Source organism: Marmota flaviventris, chromosome 15, assembly GCF_047511675.1.
Source record: "Marmota flaviventris isolate mMarFla1 chromosome 15, mMarFla1.hap1, whole genome shotgun sequence".
Classification (NCBI taxonomy): Eukaryota; Metazoa; Chordata; class Mammalia; order Rodentia; family Sciuridae; genus Marmota; species Marmota flaviventris.
In genome coordinates this window covers 70440159-70465640 of record NC_092512.1, presented here as the reverse complement: position 1 = coordinate 70465640, position 25482 = coordinate 70440159, and the positions used below count along the sequence as shown (strand labels likewise).

Sequence of the window (25482 nt, the reverse complement as noted above, 5' to 3'; positions counted from 1 at the left end):
AAAGTGCATGTATGAAGACATGAATTGGTATGAACATAGTTTATATTCAAACAGAGATATGAAAAATTGTGTTCTATATGTGTAATAAGAATTGTGATGCATTCTGCTGTCATATATTTAAAAAGTAAAAGCAATTAAAAAAAATCGATGTGTAAATGAATATATAAATGAATGCCTGAACAAGAAGTAATGAGAAAAAGGGCAGGGATGGGGAACACACTATTTTCAGCATTTTGTTTCTGCTTTTGGCATGCTGACTGCAGAGAGAGGATAAATAATAATTACTAACCAGAGTTAAATATCTAGTTACATAAGGTCATAATGAATACTCTACTGTGTCAAGGAGAGACAGACAATGCTGCAAGGATGTTATATCCCAACAGGCTCAAGTAATTGCCAGCTTTGTGTAAAGTTATGTGTTGAAGAAATATTTTACCAGTGTTTTTCAATTCTACTTAGTGGGTTTACATGGAAAAAGGAAAAAAATGATTCATTTTCACTTATAAATTACTGTTCATATTAAGTTTGATTTTATTTATCAAGAATATATGTTTTTTTACTATTGATTCAAATGGCATTTATAATAATTGCCTTAGTAGACAAGTAACCATGTGTAATGCTTTTGGAATTATAATTTTATTAGTTTAAGGTTTAGTCAACAGAGAACACTAACTTTTTAATTCTTATTTGTGTCATCTGGTACCAAAGTTTTTACAGCATTGGAGGCAGCTTGTAAAAATCAAGAACCATAAGGAACACTTTATAAACATTCTAATTTTTAACTATGAATTAACAATGGCATCTTAATTAACTTAATGAGCTAATATGATGTTTAAAGTCAACTATTTTTCTGCTGTGACTAAAAGATCTGACCAGAACAATTATGGAGGAGGAAAAGTTTATTTGAGGGCTCTTGGTTTCAGAGGTCTAGTCCATAAAAAACAGACTTTTTTTTTCCTCGGTGCTCAAGGTGATATAGAACATCACGGTGGCAGAGGGAAGCAGCTCATATTGTGATCAGAGAGCAGAGAGAGAACAATTCTACTCTTGAGTTACAAAATATATACCCCATAGCCAAGCCCCCAATGAACCACTTCCTCCAGCCACACCCTACTCACCTCCAGCTACCACTCAGTTAATTAATTCACTGATTCGGTTGAGGTTATAACCTAATCATTTCTCCTCCAAACCTTCTTGCATTGTCTTACACGTGAGCTTTTGGTGGACACCTCACATCCAAACCATAACAGACAATGAATGATGAGACTTACTTATTCAGCTGTTGTCTTTTGATGGTTCTAGTGGCAAGTTAATTATTAGTGTCATTTTAGGGTCATTTGAAGTGATGTCACTTCATCAAGTATACATCAATGACCCTAAGACAGCTAATATTTTACTTCAGGATTATAATAATTAGAAGCATTTAGTTTCTCCAGCAGTTGTGGGTTAAAAAAAAATTATTTAAAATTAAAGCATATAATTTTTTAAAAGTAATTTATCTTCTAGCATAATATTCATAGTCTTTTTGTTTTGTTTTATGTTGTCATGAACTTTACTTGGATTTCAGGGACTCAAAAACAAAGTTTAGTTCTTATACAATAACCAGTTTTGCTGAGTTAATACATAGATACAAGGCCAAACAAACATGAATATTTTTTTTTAAGTTTCTTCTAAATGATAAGATAGGGTTACATGGTTCTATCAAATGGTAGACCAAAGACATGATAAAGAGTAATATAGAATTTGTACACCTCTGTACCTTCAGTATCACAAGATTTAAACATTCACCTGTTGAATTTGGACCTGGATATACTATTTAGAATGCTGAATTTTGTTGGAATACACTACAGTAATTAAGAAAACACAACATTTAAAATCATACAATTGTATTTTTACGTTGATATCCAATATAAGTAAATACATTTAGTCATAGTGTCTTTAATACATCCTTTCTTTCAAAATAAAAACATTTTATTTCTATAGTCTATATGACATTAGCAATCAACATCATTTTAAAACCATGTAATAATTATTATGGTAATAATTGGTTTTTATTTATTTATTTGTTTTTTTTATGGACTCTTTTTTTTTTTTTTTTTTTGGCCGATGGACCTTTATTTATTTATTTATTTATTTATTGTTATTATCTTGGTTTTAATCCTTCATGGTAAAATATACATTTATATTTATATATATGAATAAATTTTCTTTCTTATTCCCCTTTTCACTATTTTTTTAATTTTAACTTTTAATTTGTTATATATGACAACAGGATGCATTATAATTCATATTACACATATAGAGTAATATTTATAATAAGCATTCTATAAAACAAATCACCACAGAACATTGACCCTTTTTTTCATAGTTATATTCCATGATTATACTATCAGAAAATACTATGTAAAAATAATCAGAAGACAAATTTTAGGAAATAATAATAGGCCTCTACATAAGCACATGATTTATAAAGAGATGTGACTAACTGAGAAAAACATGAACTCTCACATCATATTACTTACAAGAACCCATCCAACTCATACAAAATGAACAAAAAAAAAGTATGTTTGCGATTTCATTATGGATACGCTAAAAGAGTGATAATTAAAAGTACAACTAAAAATTAGTGAAAACATTAATAACTTGCTTTATTTTACAAAATCTTTATATTAACTGTAATTTTTACCTTAGCCTAAATTTTAGAGGTACAAAAATTTTGGTGCTGCTTTATTTTCTGATATTACTTTTAAATTACAACAATATGATTTTTTTTCTTCCTGATAATTCTTTCTTTCACAGATTTCCAGTAATTACACTGAACATGGTTTTTTTTTTTAATATACCATATAATTCCTAGAATAAAACTCCTTATCTTACTTTGGTACTTTATAATCTTTTTGTTTTGCAGAATTACAAAATAGCAGCTCAGGACAAGAAAAATATATCTAGTGAACTGTGGAGCCTGAAATACTTATTAATGGCATTTTGATTCAAGAGAAATATCATCTAGAAATGTCCCAACCTAAAAACACCTAGGAACTTAAGATACAGAAGATGGGATTTCTTCAGTACCAAAACTTAGAGGTAAGGAAGCTGAAAAGGACCCAGAAAAAAAGGCAACAGAAGTAGATGGAGAGTCCCTACAACCACCCCAAGGTTCAGGGACTGGCAAACAGGATGCAGAAGTCACTATACTCACTGTAAATATACAAAGAAAAATTATCAAAGGGAAAAAGTGCACAGGGCAAAGTCCAGAAGAAACTAGATGCAAACTTCCTAAAGTTCTTCCTCAGTAGTCACATAGGACACACTTAACTCCTTCAGCCACAAGTTGTGACATAAAGTTTTTGCCTACCATAGAAGTTCATTAGGGAATCACTTTTACTGGATTGATCACATAAGCATCCTCTTGTCAACAATGTGCCAAGACTCCAAACTCCCCAGGGGAAAAATGGGTGTTCAGCACAAACCATATGGTTTGTCCAAACAATTTTGGACACAAAACACCATTCTTATCATTTAAGTAATGATTTATATTAGTGCAGGTAATTGTTTACTAGCTAAGTTCCAAGCTCATGCCAACTTTGTAAGCAGGTCTTTGTAAGGATAGGCAGTTCCACATGTACAATATTAACAGTTTTCTTCAAGAACTAGTAAAGATAGAACCACCACCAGAAAAACACTCCTGAAAGTCAAGAGAAGAAAGTATTTCAAGTAAATGACTAGAAGTTAAATGAAGGGAATAATGAAAAAGGTGAAATTTGAGAACTGAACATTTAATGTAGCTATGTTAGGGGCTATTACTTGAAGTTTGTGGGTAAGCAACATAAAAGAAAGCCTGAGTGAAGAAAGTTGAAGTGAGAGGAAGTGGACACAGTAAAGACAGACAATCCTGTTGACAAGTTTTGTGATAAAGGAGAACCAAAAAATTAGCAGTAGCCTGAGGAACATAAAGGATTTTCATTTTTTATAAAATAAGTATAATAATGGTTGTATTCTGATATAAAAGATCCTACTAGTAGAGAGGAAAAAAATTTGTATGATTCAGATGAGAGGGCAAACTAATGAAGTGAAATTTTGAGTACAAAGGACTATCATACAAGTGGAAGGAATGATCTAAGGCACAAATACAACTCACCAATGTAACAGAAGGCAAAGCAGAATATATAGGGGAAGAGATCATTTTTAAATTCTAAAAAAAAAATAGAAATAATAATCTAAAGGCGTCTATTTTACAATGAAATATAAAGCAAGACCATTGGGGAGGGTATATGATAGAAATGAAGAGACACCAAATAAATAAATAAACAAACAAACAAACTAGGACAGAGGGGTAGTACATGCATTAGGAAAATGGAGCAGAATTACCCAACAGCATTAGGTCCTACTTGAAGTTGGCAGTCACTGCTTTAACTTAAGAGTTATACAACTGTATTTTCTCCACCAAAATTCAGCTATACCAGAGCTGGTTAACATGAGATGCCTCATATTAAATAGGATTTAATTAGAGGATATCTTGCCAAGTAAATAAGAGGAAAAAGACACAAGAAACTTGAAGTGTGAAAAGGAGTAAATATTGGACCTATTCAGGCTGCATAAAAAAGGAAATGATGAGAGGGTAGGATGCCACTGAAAGGGGTAGAATGAAAGAACTGTAGATCCTGGTAGGATCAAGTATTTAGAATCAAATACATGTTTAAAGCAACGTTCAAGAGAGAATGAGTCAGAAAAGTAGGAAGTGGTCATCAAAGAGTGAGAAACACACAACTCTAATTTAGTAATATAGAAGAGGGCTAAAATAGAACCACTGGCATGGATAGGTGGCTGAGGAAGACAGAGCACAGTATAATGAAAAGTCAAAAAAGTAAAGAAATACTAAAATCTTTAAGGAATTAAGGAGTGCTTAAAGTCATTCAATTTTTTAAATGAGCAAATGACTTGGAAAGGCATTTTGCAAAAGAGAAAAGGACTTTGGAAACTAAATTATCTGCAGTAAGAAAATAGTGGATGCAAGAGTCTGGCACTGTGAATTTCAAACTATTGGATTACAGGGCGAAGGAAAGGCATGACAGCCTGGAAGTCACAAAGAGGAATAAGCATGACATCTTCTCTCTAGGTATAAGTAAGATCTAGCACAGCACCTTACACTTAGTAAGCACTTAATATGTTAGTTGATAGTAATAGCAAGAAAAACACTAGCAGCAGGAGAAACAACAGTAGAAACATTAGAAACGTGAGTTTTAATAATATTTTTATTGACTTGTCACATTTTAGGATCCTTAAATTATTCTGCTGGTTTCTTTTGTCACAGGTACAGGTACTAGTAAATCTAAATTTTCTGGTACATCACAAAATATCTATTCATTGTGAGAGCTTCCCATGTTTTAGTTAGCTTTTTTGCTGCAATGACCAAAAGACCTGACAAGAAGAATTTTAGAGGAAAAGTTTATTTGCAGATCATAATTTCAGAGGTCTCAGTGCACAGACAGCGAACGAACTCCATTTTTTGTTCTGTGCCTGAGGTAAGGCAGAACATCATGGTAGAAGGGTTTGGTAGAGGAAAGCAGCTGGGGACATGGCATCAGGAAGCAGAGAGAGTGCTCCACTCAACAAGGACAAAATATAACCCCAAAGGCACAGCCCCAGTAATCCACCTCCTCCAGCCACACCCTACCAGCCCACAGTTACCACCCAGTTAATACATTCAAGTGAATCAACATACTAATTAGAGATGAGGCTCTCATAACCCAATCATCTTACCTCTGAACTTTCATGCATTATCTCACACAAGAGTTTTGGGGGAACACTTAATAATTAAACCATAACACATAGTGAAAAGCAAAGAAAACTGCCTCCTAAAAGTCTAATTTTAAAACTGACAAATACACAGCAAAGAGTACAAATTACATATAGTATTCAATGAGTTTCCATACACTCAGGTAACAACCCAGATGGAGATTTCTAGTATCTCAGAATGTACATTTATACTTCTTCTCCATCAATATCCCCTCCAGGATTAAAAAGTATTCAGACTTCTATCAATGCTATTCCTATTCTTGAACCTCAAAAATAATAATAGTTTATACTCTCTCACATCTTGCTTCTTTCATTCAATAGGTCTGAGATTCACCCACACAGTTGGGTGGAGCAAGGCTCATCTTTTGAATTTCTATGTAGTATTCCACTGTATGAATACATCATGATTTTTATCTATCCTACTATGAACAGTTATGAGTTGTTTCCTTCTGTAAGGGGCAAAGGTATATCATTATGAACAAAGCTCTATTGATACTTTTGTACTTGTCTTTTGGTGGGCATACTATGGAGTGGAACAGTTAAACCACTGGATAATTTCATAGGGTTTTGTAGATATTGCCAGTTTTTCAAAGTTATACCTTTATATATTTCCAGCAATTAATGATCCTCAGTTCATTATCATTCCTGATCTACATATCAGGAGTCCTTTAAATCTAAGACATTCTACTCATGTGCAATGGAGTCTTCACTGTAGCTTTAATCAACAATTTCCTAATGATAATGATGATGAGCACCTTTTTGAAATTCATGTGAATCTCCATAGCTACAAAATGCCTATTGAAGTCTTTTGCCCAAATTTTAAATGAAACTTCTTCCTATTGATCTATTAAAGATACACACACTGACACACCCACATCCTTCATAAAAACTGCAAATATATTTTACTGTACCATGGCTGCCTTTTCACATTCTTAAATGTCTTTGAGTAAGCAGTTCTTAATTTTAATGAAAACTACTTAACTAAACTTCTTCTTTGTGGATAGCACTTTGAAATCTTAAAAATACTCTACCAGCTTACAAGGCCCTAAGACATTTTTCTATGTTTTCTCAAAGAGCTATTTAGTGTTAGGTTCAGATTTAGGTCAATGATCTCTCTTGAACAATGCATGTAATATGAGGTACAGGTTGATTTTTATTTTGTTTTTTGTTTTGTTGTTTGTTGGTCATCTCATTAATCCAGCATCATTTATTGAAAAGACCATCCTTTCCCACTGAATTGCAGAGGCACCTATATCATATATCAGATAACTGTATATAAATGGATCTGTTTCTGAGCTGAGCACAGTGGCGCATGCCTGTAATCCCAGCGGCTTTGGACAGGGCTCAGGAGGATCAAGGTCAGCCTTAGCAAAGGTAAGGCTCTCAGCAACTCAGTGAGACCCTGTCTCTAAATAAAATACAAAATAGGGCTGGGAATGTGGCTCAGTTGTCAAGTGCCTGAGTTCAATCCCTGGTACCCCCCACAAAAAAAAAAGGATGTTTCTGTGCCCTTTATTCTATTTCAATGGTCTGCATTGCAAACCTTGTGCCCAAATTATCTCAACTTCTATCATTTTATACAAATACTGACATCTAACACTAAGTCCTCCAACTTTGTTTCTTTTCTGCGTAACTGTCGGGGCTTTACAGGTGTTTTTTATTCCCTTATAAATCAGCTTAACCAAGAAGCCTATTGGTACTCTTTGGATCTACAAAAATATGAGAGAAACTGACAATCAATCTTAGTCTTAAGCAATTGAACCTTAAAATCCATGAAAATGATCTCTGTCCACTTATTCAAGCTTCTTAAAATATTCTCAGCAAAGTTTCATACAGTCCTAATTTTGTTAGATTTATTCCAAAGTATTTGGTATTTCCAATACAATTGTAAATATATTCAATTTCATTTTTTTTCTTTCATCTTCTCTCATTACTTTGTACATCTTTAAAAACAAGAGGTTTATTAATGATGGAAACTAGAAGTATAAATGTGAACATGTGTGTATGTGTGTGTGTGTGTGTGTGTGTGTGTAGCTGGATATCAAACCCAGGGCCGCATGCATGCAAGACCACTAGGCCACATTCCCAGCCCTCAATTTCATTTTCTAATTGTTTGTTGCTATCATCTAGAAATGCAAATTAATTTGTATAGCCTTATATCTAGTAACCTTATAAAACTGACTACTAATTCTAATGGTTTGTAAATTCTTTTAGATTTTCTACCTAAACAATCATCTGTAAACAATGATACTACTTTTCTAAATGTTATACTTTTTTCTTGCCTTATTATACTGATTAGAACTTCTGGTAAAATATTTGAAAATATCATTGATAGAAAATAACTGCATTGTTCCTAAACTTTCCTTAAAAGAAATCAATATTTTACCATTATGATATTAAAACATAGGGGCTTCTGAGCTATACTTTATCAGATGAAGGAACTTAGTACTGAATTTTATCAGATGGTTTTCCTGCATTTATCAATAATTACATGATTTTTGCCTTTATTTTGATAAGGTGAAAAATTATACAGATTTGAATTTCAAATATTAAATGAATCTTGTATTCCTGAATAAAGTTCATTTGAACAACATGCACAGTTCTTCTTGCTTTGGATGGTACTAAAGGACTATAAAACTCTCCAAGCAAACTGAAATTGTACAGCAATGGGAAAACTACAATTTTTCTGTGACTTTCACAAATGTTTATCAAAACATTAAGAAGTCTTACCATCAGTTGTAAATGTTTACAGTAATTTAATTTTAAAACAGTAAAACTAATCAGGCATAGTGATGCACACTTGTAATCCCAACAACTTCGAAGGCTGAGGCAGGAAGATCACAAGTTTGAAGCCTGCCTCATCAACTTAGCAAGACCCTGTCTCAAAATAAAAAATAAAAGGGACTGAGCATGCAGTTTAGTGGTTAAAGTGCCCTTAGTTTCAATCCCCAGTACCAAAAAAAAATAAGATTAAAAAATTAAAATAGCAAAGCTAATAATGATTAGTTCACTGAAATTTAAAATATTAGAAACATTGAAAATAAAAATGCTTTCTTTGTTAAAGAAAAACTTAACAAAAGAGTAATTTGAACATTGGTTGCCATCTCATTATGTAGCTTCCAAAATGCTATACTCATCTTTTCCATGTTTTGGCAGCCCTGAAACTGACAGATTTCCAATTCAAAAACATAGAATGTCTCTCCATTTACTTGGACATTCTTTAATTTCTCTCAGCCATGTTTTGTAGTTTTCTATGTGTAATCTTGTACTTTTTCATTAATTTCATACTACTATGAGTGGGGTTGTTTACTTGATATTATTTTCAGAGTATTCACTGTTAACATAAAAATACAATTCATTTTTATACATTGATTTCATTTCCTCTAAATCAGCTAAAGTCATTTATCAGCTCTAATAATTTTTGTGGCTTAAGATTTTTAACAAACATATTCAAATAAAGCTAGTTTTATTACTTCTTTCTAATCTTGTTGCCTTTTTTTTTTTCTTCCCTCATTACTCTGGCTAGAACTTTCAGTATGATGTTGAATAGAAGTGGTGAAAGCAGATATTCTTGTCTTGTTCCTGCTCTTAGGAGGAAAGCATATAGTCATAAAACATTATGATGATGTTGGCAATAAGTATGTTACAGATTTCTTTTTTGGGGATAAAGACCTCTTCTATTCCTAGTTTCTTGATCTCTTTTATCCTGAATGAGTACTGGATTTTGTCTAATGATTTTCCTAGATCTACTGGGATGTTCATGTTCTTAACTCTATTAACTTGGTACATTACATTAATTTTCAGATGTTAAAACTAAACTTGCATTCCTGGGGTAAATCTCTTGATTTTAATTAATAATTATTTTATAAACTGCTAGATTCCAATTGCTAATATTTTGTTGAAGATTCTGGCATCTATATTTATGAGGAGTATTGGTCTGTAGTATCTTTGTTATTCATGGTGGGTCTCTTGCACCTCTCCTAATAGTTTATATGAGGTAAGTCATAGTAAGCCACTAGAAAGTTTATAATAAAGAGATGGCACAGATGGGGCCAGTCATGTCAAAAATACCAACCTTGTGATTAAAAGGTTGGTCCCTGAGCCATGGGACACAAGCCATACCTAAGAAGAGTAAGTGGATTGGAGACTGAGCCAACTGACAATGATTCAACCAGGCCTACACAATTAAACCCCAACAAGTACTCTGGACAATGAAACTCAGGTTAGCCTAGCTGGAAATACACTGATAGATCGGAGGTGATGTACCTCTAGGCCAACAGATAATTCACATTTATACCCTCTCACATCTTTCTCTATGTGACTCTCCCTTTGGATGGTTCTGATTTGATACTTTGGGTTAAATATGATCCTAAGTACAGCATTTTCTGAATTCTGTGAGTCATTCTAGTATATTATTGAAACTAAAGAGGTAGTGAGTACCCCCACATTTCTAACCAGCTAGCAATAACTGGGTGACCCTAGGGATCCCTGAACTTGCAGCTGGCATCAAAAGTAAGGGTAGTCTCAGAGGACTATGTCCTTAACCTGTAAAATTTTGGTCCAACTCAGATAGCTAGTATCTAAACTTACTGTAATTCTATCTCAACTTCTCTTATAGGAGGTAAAATGGTGGAAGAATAAGCCATATGGATAGCATTATCCCTGTATTTCAGTGTCTGACAGAAATAAATTTATAAAAATCATCAAAATGTTATGTTTCATTAGAGTTATATACTGTAAGCTATAGATATTATTTCATTAGCTAAAATGAATATTTAAAATTGTTTTTAAATATGTATATATTTCTGATTGCTATTATGCTCAATTATTCACTCTATTATGGTGTCAGAGAGCATTAAGTCAATACGCAATTACCAAACTGACCTACATTAGACCTGTTTTTCTTTTTTTTTAATGATTCCTAGATGAAAGCATTTAAGGAAAACTATGAATTGCCAAATTATATTTTTCCCAAAGTCAAAACCTATGTATTTGGCCTAATGTTAAGACAACAATTAATCAGGCAAGACGTTAGTGACAGAATGCTTATAAAATTATAAAATCAAATTTCCCAGCAACTCAGAAAGCTGAGGTGGGGAGACTGCTTGAGCCTGAGTTTGAAACCAGCCTGGGCAACATAGCAAAAATCCTGTCTGGAAAAAAAAAAAAATCAAATACTATCTTATTATTTAATAAGATTCAATGTGAGTAAAAAATAATTACTATTTCAAATGACAATTCTTAAAAAAGCATATCATGAAAATCAAATTCTACAAGGCCGGCCAGGTGGGGTGGTGCACGCCTGTAATCCCAGCAGCTTGGGAGGCAGGACGATTGAGAGTTCAAAGCTAACCTCAACAATTCAGCAAGGTGCTAAGCAACTCAGTGAGACCCTGTCTCTAATAATTAAATACAAAACAGAGCTGGAGATTTGGCTCAGTGGTCATGTGCCCCTGAGTTCAATCCCTGGTACCAAAAAAAAAGAAAGAAAGAAAAAAAAAGAAAACAAATAAACAAATTCTACAAGGCCAAGAGAACTGACTTTATATTTGCAATGATAATAATTCATTCAAAACCTCTTTTCTGCTGAGTATAATGGCACAAACCTGTAATCCCAGCTACTCAGGAGGCTGAGGCAGGATGATTTCAAGTTCAAAGACAGACAGGGAAAATGAGTGAGGCCTTGTCTCAAAATATAAAACAAAAAAGCTGGGAATGGCCAGGCGCACATGCCTATAATCCCAGCCACTCAGGAGGCTGAGGCAGGAGGATCACAAGTTCAAAGCCAACCTCAGAAAAAGTGAGACGGTAAGCCACTCAGTGAGACAATAATTGTTCTTTAGAACAATTTTCTAAAGAAAATACAAAATAAGGCTAGAGAAAATACAAAATGTGGCTCAGGGGTAGAATGCCCCTGAGTTCAATCCACAGTTACCACCACCACCACCCCAAAAAAAACAGGCTGGGATGTAAAGAATCCTGCATTCCAAAAAAAGAAGAGTGAGAGAATGGCAGTGGAGTTAGAGAAAAGTTAACTTATTTGAGATTTAGACATTAGAATCAACTAGCTTGTATATTTTCTTGATGAAGAAGACAGAGAAAGAGGATTTAAGGATGACTAAGCAGACAGTTTGCTGAAATGGAGAATAACAGAAAGTTGAACAAGAGATGTAAGTTAATTTTATACCTATTGATTTTGAGCCCAGGACATCCCACTAGAGATGTCCAGTAGGAAATTAAATATATATTTCTATCTCAAATTCATAATAGAAACTGGAATTGGGATACAGACTTAGAAGTCATGAACACACTAATGGTAAATAAAGTGCTGTGAATGGATATAGTCACTTGAGCACTGTATGAAGTATGACAAGTGCCTAGGTCAGACCCTAAGCAACACCAATTAAAGAATAGGCAGATGGGCTGGGGTTGTGTCTCAGCGGGAGAGTGCTCATCTTGCACATGCAAGACCCTGGGTTCGAGCCTCAGCACCACATAAAAATAAATAAGTGAAATAAAGGTATTGTGTCCAACTACAACAAAAAAATATAAAAAAAAAATAGGCAGAGGTCATTGTCTTCAAGTTATACATTAAATTCACCATATTTGTGAATGTAATGTTCAAAGATTAGTTTTGAAATTCCTCAGATAAATCTCAAAAATCAAAAACTACCTTTAAAAAGATGTAAAAAAGAAAGGATATTCATATTATGGTTCATTTATGTGTTGGTTCTCTTTTCACATGTATTCAATTACTGCCCATATAACCTTTTAAGATATATCAATTAGTAAAATAAGGAAATAAATAGCTCATGCCAGGTCCCAAAGACACGATGGCCCAATTAAAACCAAGCTGGAACCTGAGAATTTCAAAGTGATTCTATATGACCTTTGTGACCCAAGTGCTTGAAAGAACAGTCTATTAAATTTTTCTAAAAATTATCTCTTATAATAATCAAATTCAGAGTTCATAAAAGTTTAGGACCAGAAGATAATCCAATTTATTTTATAGTTAAATTGAGGGACTTAGAGATTAAAGGATTTCACCAAAATATAATACTTTAATTTACTAAATCTGTTTATTAGCTAATAATTTATAAGACTCAAAACTGAATTATCTATATAACAGATCCTAAAAACAGGGCTTTCATTTTGAGCTGTTATTCTGGTAGAGAGACAAAAAGTCAGCATCCTTTTTATCCAGTTGCATACAAAGGCCAAGCAGCTATATTTATGAAGAACATCTAAGGTCATGAAAAATAGTGCATGTAAGATAAATGCTTTTGCCAGGTACAGTGGCACACACCTGTAATCTCAGCAGCTTAGGAGGCTGAGGTAGGAAGATGAAAAATTCAAAGCCAGCCTCAGCAAAAGGTAGGCACTAAGCAACTCAGTGAGACCCTGTCTCTAAATAAAATACAAACTAGGAATGGGATGTGACTCAGTGGTTGAGTGACCCTGAGTTCAATCCCTAGTAACAAAAATATGTATATATACTTTTACCATATAAATTCATCATATTTGAGTTTTTATAAAAAGTTTCAGTGATCATCAATAATTCAAAAGATATACTTTTAAAATATTCATACATTTTCTTTAAAAAGAAAAAGTATACTTACCAACAAGCCAAAAAGTATTTTTATACCAAACCATAATCAAAGAATCAGCCCGGCTATAGTTAACACCTTTACAACTGCAATAAGGTCATCAATAATTAAATGCTGGTCTTTCATCAAACAACATTTTACATCCTTTAAGTATATTTCTTTGACTTTTAAACAAAAGCAAGTCCAAAAAGTCCATTCTCATTTCATAAATAATAGTTTCCCTATTCTCTCTCACACAATTCCATTCAAATTTTTCATTTGTAATTATGTTAAAATAAAACTGCTACTGTGATTTCCATAAATCATAACCAAGACAATATCACATAAAAAAGATACAAGTCTCTCAGTATGAATTATATTTCATATGTAGATCATGTCACATGTAAGATTCCACAAAGGAAAGTTACCAAGATTTAAAAAAAAACTTTTTTTCTGACAAGACAAAACTTTTTAACGAATGCCTGCTACAGATATCTTAAAACGGGTTTAGCACATCTAATAACATACCTAAGGAACTTCTGGTCTGTTGACTGTTGGGCGGTATGTTTTCCTTAGCCATGGAGATTAATATTTTACTATTTTCAGAAAGTTTCTCTGATGCCTTTCCCTAAACAAGACATAATATTTACAAATCAGTAGGAGGAAGGGACCCCAGAAAACATGAAATTCATCAAAACTTATATTAAATGCCTCAACAAAATTATACAGTACATCAGAGAAGAAACTTAATCGTAAGACAAGAAACAAGCCAAAATCACTTAAAAACTATAATAAATATTTGAATATTTAATTAATTCACTTATTAACAAATATTCACTGAGTTCCTGTTAAATGCTAGGCATTGTGCCAGGCACTGACAATATATGAGAAAAAATAATACAAGAATTTCTGACATTTTAAAGCATAAACTGTTAGGGAGACACATGATAAAGTAATATATAATTAGATTATGTGACATGTAAAGAGTGATAAGGAAGAGCTATGGTGGGGAAAAAAAAAAGCCAGGTTAGGAGGCCCAGAAATGCTATGAGAAGGATTACAAAGCCTCAATGAGCAGGTGATTCTTGAACTGATACTTAAAATTATTATGTATATATTATTTAACATTAGAGATTATAATAACCTGTATTAAAACCTATGTACCACCCAAACTACATAATTCCAAACACCATACATTAGCCCTCTGTACAACAGAGTGATGAAGAACACAGACTTTGGATTTGGATGAAGGTTCCAATCCTGCATTCCCCCACTGTGTACCTGGAAAATTATTTAACGCCTTTGAGCTTTTATTTCTTGAAGTGTATAACAAAAGAATTTCCCCCTACTTTACAGGGTTGTTATGACTAAATGAAATGAAATACATAGGGCTCGGGATGTAGCTCAATGGCAAGAGCACATATCTAGCATGTGCAAGGCCCTGGGTTCAACCTTCAATACCACCAAAAACAAAAGTCTTTGGCATGACAGCTTGTTTGCTTATTCATGGCAGATTATGGACAAAAGGCAACCTAGCATGATGGCTTAGAGAACAAGCACTGGAGTCAGGCTGCCTCGGATTAAAGCCTATTCCACCAACCTTCATCATTTTAGTCTCATTACTTAGCTTTCCAATATGTCAGTTCACTCATCTAGAAAATTAAAATAACAGTACATATCTTGTTCATAGTTAGCACTCTATATAATATTACCAATGTAAGTAAAAATTATAAACGGAGTGCCTATATTATTTATCATTTCAATCATGATACCATGTCCAGGAGGAATGCAAAACCAGATAAGACACAGCCAAAAATCACTTGGGCACACCAAAATGTACGGTTACTCTCAACTAGGGCAAAATATATAGCACAGACCAATCTATATGCTATATCTTATTTAACTACACATGAGAGATGATGCTGTATCTCTCTAGATTAGAACAATATTCTCAGAGCATAGCACAATACCTGGCACAATCTCATTAAACATTTGCTAAATGGATGAATCAATCTTTCACCAAAATGAGAAAAACTTTGAGAATTTTATAGACAATGCTTTCAGAAACAATTATTTTAACAAATTTATATTCAGAAAAGCAAATAGTACTAAGTAAACAACCCTAACAAATTCACTCCTGTACATTTCAAAGAAAATTGTTTTAATCAATTCATTAAATAATCAACTTTTTCACATAAAACAAGAACTTGCTTTTAAATTTGGTTATATTCTGGAAGTTCTCTGTCCAAGAACTTGTCTCCTAACCATCTTGTGAAGCATGTAATTATTCATTAAAACTCTGAACAAGAGAGAGGAGAAATACTGTGAGATAAAAATCACAAAACAGCACTCAAATATTACTGAAATCTGTCTGCAGTCAGGCTTTCAGATTTAGAATGACACAGCATAATCAAATTAAAATATGAAACAGAAGATTCTCACAGGATTATACAAGTATAATCCTTAGAAACAATCTCAATAAGACATATTGTAAGAAAATTATTAATTTTACCTTCATTTCCATGTACGGTGGATCACTTTCCAATTCAGCTTTGTCTTTGGCCAACTTGGCTTTTCTTTCTTCAATAAATTCATCCAAATTATCAGCCATTTTGCAGCTTCTGAAAAAAAAATAACAATTCTTCAAGGAGCACAACTGTATTATAATATTTCTACTCTATTACTATGAAGGTCTACAATCCACACTTAGTGTTCAATCTCATTTACCAAATTGAGAACTTCAACCTTCAGCTCGATCATAAATTTGCCAGATTCGTCTCCCAATTCTCCAGAAAAGCCTATGAAATATTTTAAAATATATGAAAATGAACCATCATCACCATCATCACAAAGACAATCAAAAACATAAAGGCAAGAAAACGTCAATCCTTATTTTTTTTTTTTTTGTAAAGAGCTCTAACTATTTGGAGATTCTAATTTATAGAAAAGTTACAAAAATACCAAGAATACCCAGATCGTCTTTATCAGTTCTCTTATTGGTAAAATTTTGTCTACTTCCTTTATTCTCTGCTTGTTCCCACAAAGTCATTTTCTCTATACAATTTTTTTCTAAAATTATTCATGGGTGAATTTTATATATCATAGCCCTTTGCCCCTAAACCCTATGGTGTATATTTATTAAGAATTAGGTCAGGGCTGGAGATGTACCTCAGTGGTAAAGCACCTGCCTAGCATTTTTAGGCCCTGAGTTCCATCCCTAGCACCACAAAAAAAAAAAAGGAGGGAGGACGGGGGGCAGGCCCAGTGGAATACGCTTGTAATCCCAGCTACTAAGGAGGTTCAGGCAGTAGCATCACCAAGTTCAATGCTAGACTAAGCAATTTAATTTAGACCCTGTCTTGAAATAAAAAATAAAAACAGCTAGCAATATAGTTCAGTGGTAAAGCACCCCTGGGTTCAATCCTCAGTACAGGAAAAAAAAAAAAAAAAGATAAATTGGGCTATTTTCTTACATAGCTTCAACATAATTTACTAACTTCAAAAACGCTAATTTAAAAAAAAAAAAAAAATCTAACCTCTTGTACGTGTTCCAATTAAGTGGCCCAATAATGGCCTTAAGAGCATATTTTTCTCTTTCCAGTTCAGGATTCAGTCTAGTTTAGGTGTTCCATTTCCTTGTTATACCTCCTTAGCCTTCTTTATTTTGGATCATCTTTACAAACTTTCTATGTCATTAATATTTTTTAATACAACCATTCATTATCCACCTTTTTAAATACAACAATCCTCATCTGAGGTTTGCCTGACATTTCTTTATGACTAAATCCAAGTTATACACTCTCAGCAGGAATACTACTTAAGAGGTGATGTGTCTTGATCAAGGTTTCATCTGTAACAGACACATGATACCTACTTGCCCCTCATTAATGAGGTTGATTTGATCACCTTGGCAAGATGTTGTATAACTTCTGTACTACTGCTCCCTTACAATAATAGTAAGCCATCTGAGGGAATACTTTTATACCATGCAAATATCCTACTCCTGATCAAAATTTCCCCCGAGATTTATATTAGTGGTTCTTGATTGGTCCAATTTTTTTCCTGTATGGCTGCAAAAGGCTAATTTTTTAATTCCTCCACTTCCTGCACATTTATTTTACAAGTCAGCACTTACTTATCATTCTATTATAATCATAAGCCCTTCTTTCATCCCATTCATTTGGTTTATCATCAGTGTGGAATCATGAATTTCTTTCTTTTTTTATCTTTATTTTGTTTATTTATTTTTATTTGGTGCTGAGAATAGAATCCAGTGTCCCACATGTGTGAGGCCACAACCCCAGCCCCATTTTTTTCAATAAATCCTAGCACTGTTTTTAAGTTCATAAGCTGTTGTCTTAAGTGAGAAATAATTTATATACCATAAAATTCACATTTTAGTGAACAGTTCCAATATCTTTTAGTAAATTCATACAGTTGTTCAAGTATCACCACAATCATGTTTCATGTTTCCATCACCCCAAGAAGTTCCCCCATTCTCCTTTGCAGTCACTCCTCACTCTTACCCCCAACAGGAAATTGTTCTTTTTTCTCTATAGTTTTGACTAATCTGGAAATTTCATACAAAAGGATCTTATGGAACATGTAGTCTTTTGTATCTAGCTTCTTCCACTTAGTATTTCTGAGATAACTTTGTAGCTTCTATCTTAAATAGTTTGTTGTTTTTTATTATTAAAGTCATAGTCCATTGTATGGAAACACAACACTTTATTCACCTGTTGCTGGATATTTGAGTTGTTTCCATTTGGGGGCTATTTGTAGAAACACTACTATGAACACTCATGTACAGGTTTTTATGTGAACATGTTTTCAATTTTTTTCTACAAATACATAGAATTTCTGGGTCATATGAACTGTTTAACATTTTGAGGAACAGATAAACTATTCCTCAAAGTATAGGGGCTATATCATTTTAAATTCCAGTCATGTGAAATGGTTGCAATTTCTACACATCTTAACCAAGGCTTGTTACTTCCATTCTTTTTGATCTTAGTCATTCTACTGAGTAGACAGTAGTATGTATATTTGGTTTTAATTTGAATTTAGTGTGTCTATTTGCCATTCATATAAGCACATATCACTGGGACTGTATCTATTCAAATCTCCTGCCCATTTTTAAATGAGGTTGTTTTCTTAGTATTGAGTTATAAGATTTCTTCTCATATACTACAGAAATATAAATCCATTATCAATAATGTTTTGTAAATATTTTCTCCCAGTCTTTGGTCTGTTAAGTCTTCTTAATGATACCTTAACAGTTAAAGTGTTTAATTTTTATCAAGCCCAATTTATGAATTTTTTTCAATTTTTAATCAATTCATTGTGTTTTTATGTCATAGCTATGATTCCTTTACCTAACCCAAGATCACAAATAGGTTCTTCTGTTTTCTTTTAGATTTTTTTTTTTTTTACAGTTTTAAAAAGTCTATGAACCATTTAAATTCGATTTTTGGGAATTGGAAGGGTCAAAGTTCAATATCTTTGTTTTTTGGGTGGTGCTGGGGAAAGACCACTATAGTTAAATAAGCTGAATTAACAACTTGCCACATTGAGAAATGCAAAAGAACATACACCATAAGCAACACCCGGGTATCTGTGTAAGCAGGTACTGAAAAAGACTTATATGATTGGGGCTTGTGTTGAGTGATTTACAAGAAGGTTTAAAGAAGCAGAGCTCTATTGTCAGCAAGTGGGAGTAATTCTATAATTGGACATCTTAATAACACTTAACTATACGTTAGGCTAAAGCTGTAACTGGCTTTAAAAAAAAAAAGAAGAAGAAGAAGAAGTCATTCCTATCAGCTGGGAGAAGCGATGTTTGGAATTTTGTGGCTTAGACAATGTTTATGTATTTGGACATGGAATATTTGTCTTGAACCATCACAGGCACAGAGTAGTCTTATCTGATGTTGATGTTCTGTACAACTGTATATCTTCATCAGGATACCAAGTTACTTTAAGTACCAGACCAGTTCCTAGCAACACCAAGGCCCCGGCCAACTTCCAGCTGTCATAACTATTTCTCTTTCTTATTCATAAGAGCATGTAAAAACTTACATAAAACTACTTCAACTATAAAATTTATTCCTAAATTACTTAGTGAATAACAGACTGGGTTGATGGATATATCCTTCAATAATACAAAATACAGTAAAATTAAGTTTCAAGAGAAATCAGCTGAAAGAAACCTAAAAGGATTCTTAATCTTCCTGACACCCTACAATGTAAAATCACTCACAACTATTTATTTTACACAGGTCTTTTCCCCTCAGTAGATATATACACTATATGTACATAACAGTTTTCAGTTTCACTGAAAGACTAAGATTTGAAATACATTTCACATAATTCTATATGACTGATGTCAAATATATTCCTTAGCCTCTCTACACCTAAGAGTACTTCCTCATCTATAAAGATGAAATATTACCTATTCCAGAGTTATGAAGTAAAAAGGAAAATGTTTCAAAATGCCAAACACAGAATCTGACACTTAGAAATCAACACATCAGTTATCTTATCAATTACTGCTATATTGCCATAGTCTTTGTAAGTATAAACATATTTACCTTTTGAGAAAAAAAAAAAGTCTCAAGGCTGGGGGGATGTAGCTCAGCAGTAGAGCACATGTTTAAGATGCTTGAGGCTCTGGGAAAGAAAGAAAGAGAGAGAGAGAAGAAAGAAAGAAAGAAGCAGAGAGAGAGAAAGAAAGAAAGAAGCAGCTTCCAAGCTTAAAGTATGCTGAAATTTGGGTAGGGGGACGTCGCTCACTGGTAGAGCACTTGCCTAGCATGTGTGAAACACTGGATTCAATCCCCAATACCACAAAAATGGTATGCTAGAATTTAAATCACCAAAAATTGATACTAGGTTATCATAATCCAAACCATCATCTCTAAATTGTAGGAACTGCTTATAATATAGATAAAAATATAAGCAGATCATAACTTACCATTCTGCTAAGTCTAGGGAAATCATAAATAGAAGGACCCAGAAGAGAAACTGAATATATCCAATTCCTTCTCCCAATTTCATCAATCACAAAGGTGGGGAGGTGGGATGTGGCTCCTATCATTATCCCTCTGAAGGAATAAAGTACACATTTTCTCCCCTCTACACTCCTAAAGCGGGTCATTATGCTGTATGCTGGGAGGATAAAAAGAATAAAGCATGACCCTTGCCTTCAAGTTGAGATTAGCTAATGTCCCTTGTCACAGAGACTCACAGTCTAGCCAGACTGGAGTTTAAGATTTGGATATGACATACGTACCCCTAATGGATCCAGTGGACATATCAAGAAAACTGAATACACAGGGAACTCAGAACAGAATCCAGTCTGGACATAAAGATTTGGCAGTATTTGATCATCAGAGATATTAGAAAGAGGAAGATGGCAGATTGGAAACAGTCAGACTTACTTGCTGCTCCATGAGGTTGAACTAAAACAAGAATGGTATGCAGCTGCATGTTGAGGTGGGGGACCCATAGGAAAACACTGAAGTGCAATTGTGGAGAGTTAGTGACCATGTGAAACCCAGCAATAATGATATTTAGAATAAGAGTACATTAACACTGAGCTCCGAGGTGGCACAGCAGGGAGTAGTGCACCTTCAGCAGGTTGAAATATCTCCAGGAGTACAGTCTGCCACCCTGCAAATATGCAGTCTGAGCAGACAAGAGACTTGGGCTCTGCATAGCGAGCTGGTACATAAGTTTTATACCTGGGACTGGCCTCATTTAGACAGTAATTTAAGTAAAAAGAAAATAAGAAACTATGAGTAAAACATACTCTGGGCAAATTAAAAGAACACACTTAAGACTCATAGATCTAGAGGAAGGAGCAGAACTACAGGCTAATAGCACAGAAAACCTACTCAGTGAAATAATAGAAGAAATGTTTCCCAAATCTGGGGAATGATATGAACATCCAGGTACTAGAGGCATTTAGAACCCCAAATAACCAAAACAGAATCTCTTCAGAACATAATATGTATTTAAAATGCTAAAAATAGAGAAGAAAAAATATTAAAAGCTCTAAGAGAAAAACACCAAGTCACTTATCAAGGCAAAACCATCAAAACAAAATGATTTCTTAGCCAAAACTCTAAACACCCAGGAAGGCATGAAATGATACATTTCAAGCCCTAAAAGAAAATAACTGCCAGCCTAGATTATTATTATATCCGACAAAGTTATCTTTTAGAATTGAAGAAATAAAGATTTCCCAAGAAATAAACTAAAGAATTATTTTATAAACTAAATAATTCTTTTATAAACTAAAAGAATTCATGGTCATTAAACCAGCATTACAGAAGACACTCAAAGGAATCATATACCCAGCTGAGAAAGCAAGAAAATACAACCTCAAGAGCACATGAAAGAATAAATCTCACTAGAAGAAAAACAAAGCAAATATGATTATCAGTAAACCATCAAACCCCTTAAGGTAAATAAGGAAGAACTGAACACAGAAGTCTCAGAAGAAAAACAATAAAATAACAGGAACTAGTACATGTCTTTCAATAATAATCCTGAATATTCATGGTCTGAATTCTTCAATTTAAAAAAAATGAAGACTAGCTGTCTGGATTAACATATGCAAATATGTTCAACATAAATGTAATACACCACAAACTGAATATACAAAAAATCAGTAGCTTCCTATACATCAACAATGAACTTAATGAGAAAAAAATCAAGAGGAAATGGCTGCAAAAATATTAATAATAAAATATCCAGAAATAAACTTAAGTAGGTGAAAGACCTCTATGATGAAAATTATAAAACACTGAAGAAAGAAACTAAAGACACTAGAAGATGTAAAGACCTTCCATATTCGTGGATTGTTAAAATGGTCATACGAGCAAAAGCAACCTACAGATTCAATACAATCCCCATTAAAATACCAATGATATTATTTAGAGAACTTGAAAAAGATCCCAAAATTCATATGAAACATAAAATTCCCAAGTTGCCAAAGCAATCCAGAACAAAAAGTATAAGATCAGAGGCATCACAATACCCAATTTCAAAATATGCTATAGATGTGTTATAACAAAACAAAAAGAGCATGGTATTGGCATAATAAACACATGAACCAATGAAATAAGAATCCTCTACAACTATCTAATTCCCCACAAAAGAACCAAAACACATGTTGGAGAAAAGACAGCCTCTGCAGAAAATGATGCTGGGAAAATTAGAATTACATCTGTAGAATATTAAAACGATCCCCATCCCTCACTGTATAAAAATCAACTCAAAATTAATCAAAGACCTTGGTCTGGGGTTGTAGTTCAGCGGTAGAGCGCTTGCCTAGCATGTGTGAGGCACTGGGTTCAAACCTCAGCACCACATGTAAAAAAAAATAAAAGGTACATTAACAACTAAAAAAGTTAAAAAAAAAAAAAAGAATCAAAGACCTTATTGTAAGACTTGAAACTGAAAGTGCTACAGGAAAACACTTCAGTTTTCAGGTATAGGCAATGATTTTCTGAACATGACTCAAATAACTCAAGAAATAATAGCAAGAATTGACAAATGGGATTACACAAAATTTAAAAAGTTCTACACAGCAAAGAAAACAATCAACAGTGTGAAGGGATAGCCAAAGGAATGGTAGAAAATCTTTGCCAACTATTCATGTGAAAGAGAATAGCCAGAATATAAGAAGTCAAAAAATTTAACAGAAAAGCAATTCAATTAATAAATGACCAAAAGAACTGAACAGACACTTTTCAAAAGAAGTAAAAATGGCCAATAAATCACATGAAAAAATGGTTGACATCTTTAGCCATCAAGGAAAGACAAATCAAAAACTACTCTGACATTCCAACTTACCCAAGTCAGAAAGTCCATTATCAAGAAAAAAATAAATGCTGGTGAGAATTTAGGGAAAAAGGAGCCCTTAAATGCTGTTGATGAGAATGTAAATTAGTACAGCCACTGTGGAATACAGTAACAAGGTCCTCAAAAAACTAAAAATAGAACTATCATATAATCCAGCTATACCACTCCTGGGTATATATCTGCAACAATCAAAGTCAATACATGCATACCCATGTTTATCAAGGCACTAGTCACAACAGACAAGTTACAGAATCAGCCTGAATGCCCATTAACAAATGAATGTATAAAGAAAATGTGGTATATGTATACAGTGGATGTGTGTACATCCACATAAAGGAGAATAAAATCATGTCATATGCAGGAAAATGGATGGAACTGAAAAATGGTAATGTTAAGAGAAACAAACCAGACTCTGAAAATTAAGTGTCATGTTTTTTCTCATATGTACTATCAGAGAGGGGTGGGGGATGAAAGCAGAAAGGGGACTGTTTAGGAAGGGTGGGAGATAGAGATGATGAATACAATCAAAGTGAATTATATGCATGTATTAAATACCATTATTTTGCACAATTAATAGGTACCATTATAATAAAAAAAAATTAAAATAATAATATCACCATCATCCTGCCAGAGGTGAGATAGAATCTCAATGCAGTTTTGATTTGCAAAACTACACTGGGAAAAAAAAAGGTTGCCTGACAAAAGAGACCCTACAGTATGAAAACAGAACCAAAGATTCTCAGGGAATGATACCATTTAGGCATGTCAGGTAAGAACAGACACTGTGAAAAAGCTCTAGATAAAAGAGGTGACCAGGACAATGTTTCTCACTTATCTACCAAGGATCTTTCCACCAAATGAAAGGTTCTCAATCTTTTTCTTCTGGCAGATGACATTCACATGAGTAATTTACTTCCATGGGCACACTCAAATTTTGACAAATCCCTCTCAATGTTTTATGAAGTAAATGCCATGCTGCTGGGGACAAAAAGGGAAGCTGCAGGACAGGATACAAAGAGAATAAATACATAAAACCATTTTGAAGTCTTTTAGAATATATTAATGATGTATTATAAATTTACATTAGTAAATTTCATTATCATTTCAACATGAATAAGTCAGTAGCATATATTACATAGCCTTTGGGTTACACAAAATTGCTAAAACACTTGCTCAAACAACTTTGCTTACTACTCAGGGAGGTATATCACAAAGTATGTCAGAATGATATCAAAAAGATAACCTGATGTGTAAACTCACAAGTGTTCCCTCCCAATTCATCAGTGCTGCAAGAGATCCAAAATGTCCTCCCTGTGGAGCATTTCGGCAGATATTTAACCACCAGAAAGTCAGAGAAGAATGATATGAAGAAAGCATCTTACTGGTTTCCACCAGATTCCTTTATTACTTGTCAACGAGAAAGCCATTCTTTCACAGTGAAAACAAGAACTTCTCAGGATAAATGAGGCTTTTTACAAACTCATATTTATCTATTTAAAGTTGCTTTTACAACCTTTTTAGGCATCTTGCATTTGAAAACTGGATGGTAGCTTACTTCAGAATTTGGTCTTCCCCGAAATCCTGGTTAAGCTTCTTAATTCTATAATCTTTGATGGCCAGCCTCTCTCAAAAGATGAGTCCCACTGCTAGCATTGAATGAAAACTGTATTCAATTTCCATATAGAATACTACAATCAGAAAAGGTTCAAGCTCAAGCTGCCCAGCAAACATGGGGGTGAGGGAGGTGGAGGTGATAATAATAGCACCAACCTCACAGGGATATGGTGAAGATTAAGTTTTACTTGCAAAGCTCTGGGAACAGTGCCTTGGCGCACAAGCACTCTAACGTTAAACATTAGCCAGCCCAGCCCGGAGGAGGAAAGGCGCCCAGGGAAGTTCAGCAGAACTCAGGAGGCCGGGCCTCCAAGGAGGGAAGATGCACGGGAGCAAAGGCTTAGCACAGTTTGTCTCCAGGTGCTAGGGGTGGCTGACTATTTAGAAAGCGTCAATGCGTTGCCAGACAACAGGCTGGCAACAACACCTGAGGCGGCAGCGGTGGCAACCGCGAGGGCTCGGTGAGGGCTCAGGAATTTGGACCACGTAGGCGGGGCATCGCCCCGCCCCCGACATCTGCGAGCCCCTCACCCACAGGGAACCCCCGCCCCTGTAACCTGGGTACCGCCCCCTGACCGGCTGCCACCAGCAAGAAGGGGGGCCCGGTAACTCGAGC

General features: G+C 34.0%; 1 protein-coding gene across 8 annotated transcripts in view; it reads right to left on the bottom strand.

Moving 5' to 3' along the window:
* The window catches only part of Cspp1 (centrosome and spindle pole associated protein 1), a 124049-nt gene that overhangs the window by 96330 nt on the left and 2237 nt on the right, over nt 1-25482 (bottom strand). For 7 of the 8 annotated variants that reach the window (XM_071602340.1, XM_071602341.1, XM_071602342.1 and 4 more), the window contains exons 2-3: nt 15895-16003; nt 13911-14010 (exon numbers count right to left, since the gene is read on the bottom strand). In XM_071602340.1, coding sequence (XP_071458441.1) covers nt 13911-14010; nt 15895-15993 — 199 coding nt within the window. In that variant the 5' untranslated portion in view covers nt 15994-16003. Of the gene's footprint in view, nt 1-13910; nt 14011-15894; nt 16004-16109; nt 16181-25482 lie in introns of all 8 variants that reach the window. The other variant, XM_071602338.1, reaches the window with a different exon arrangement.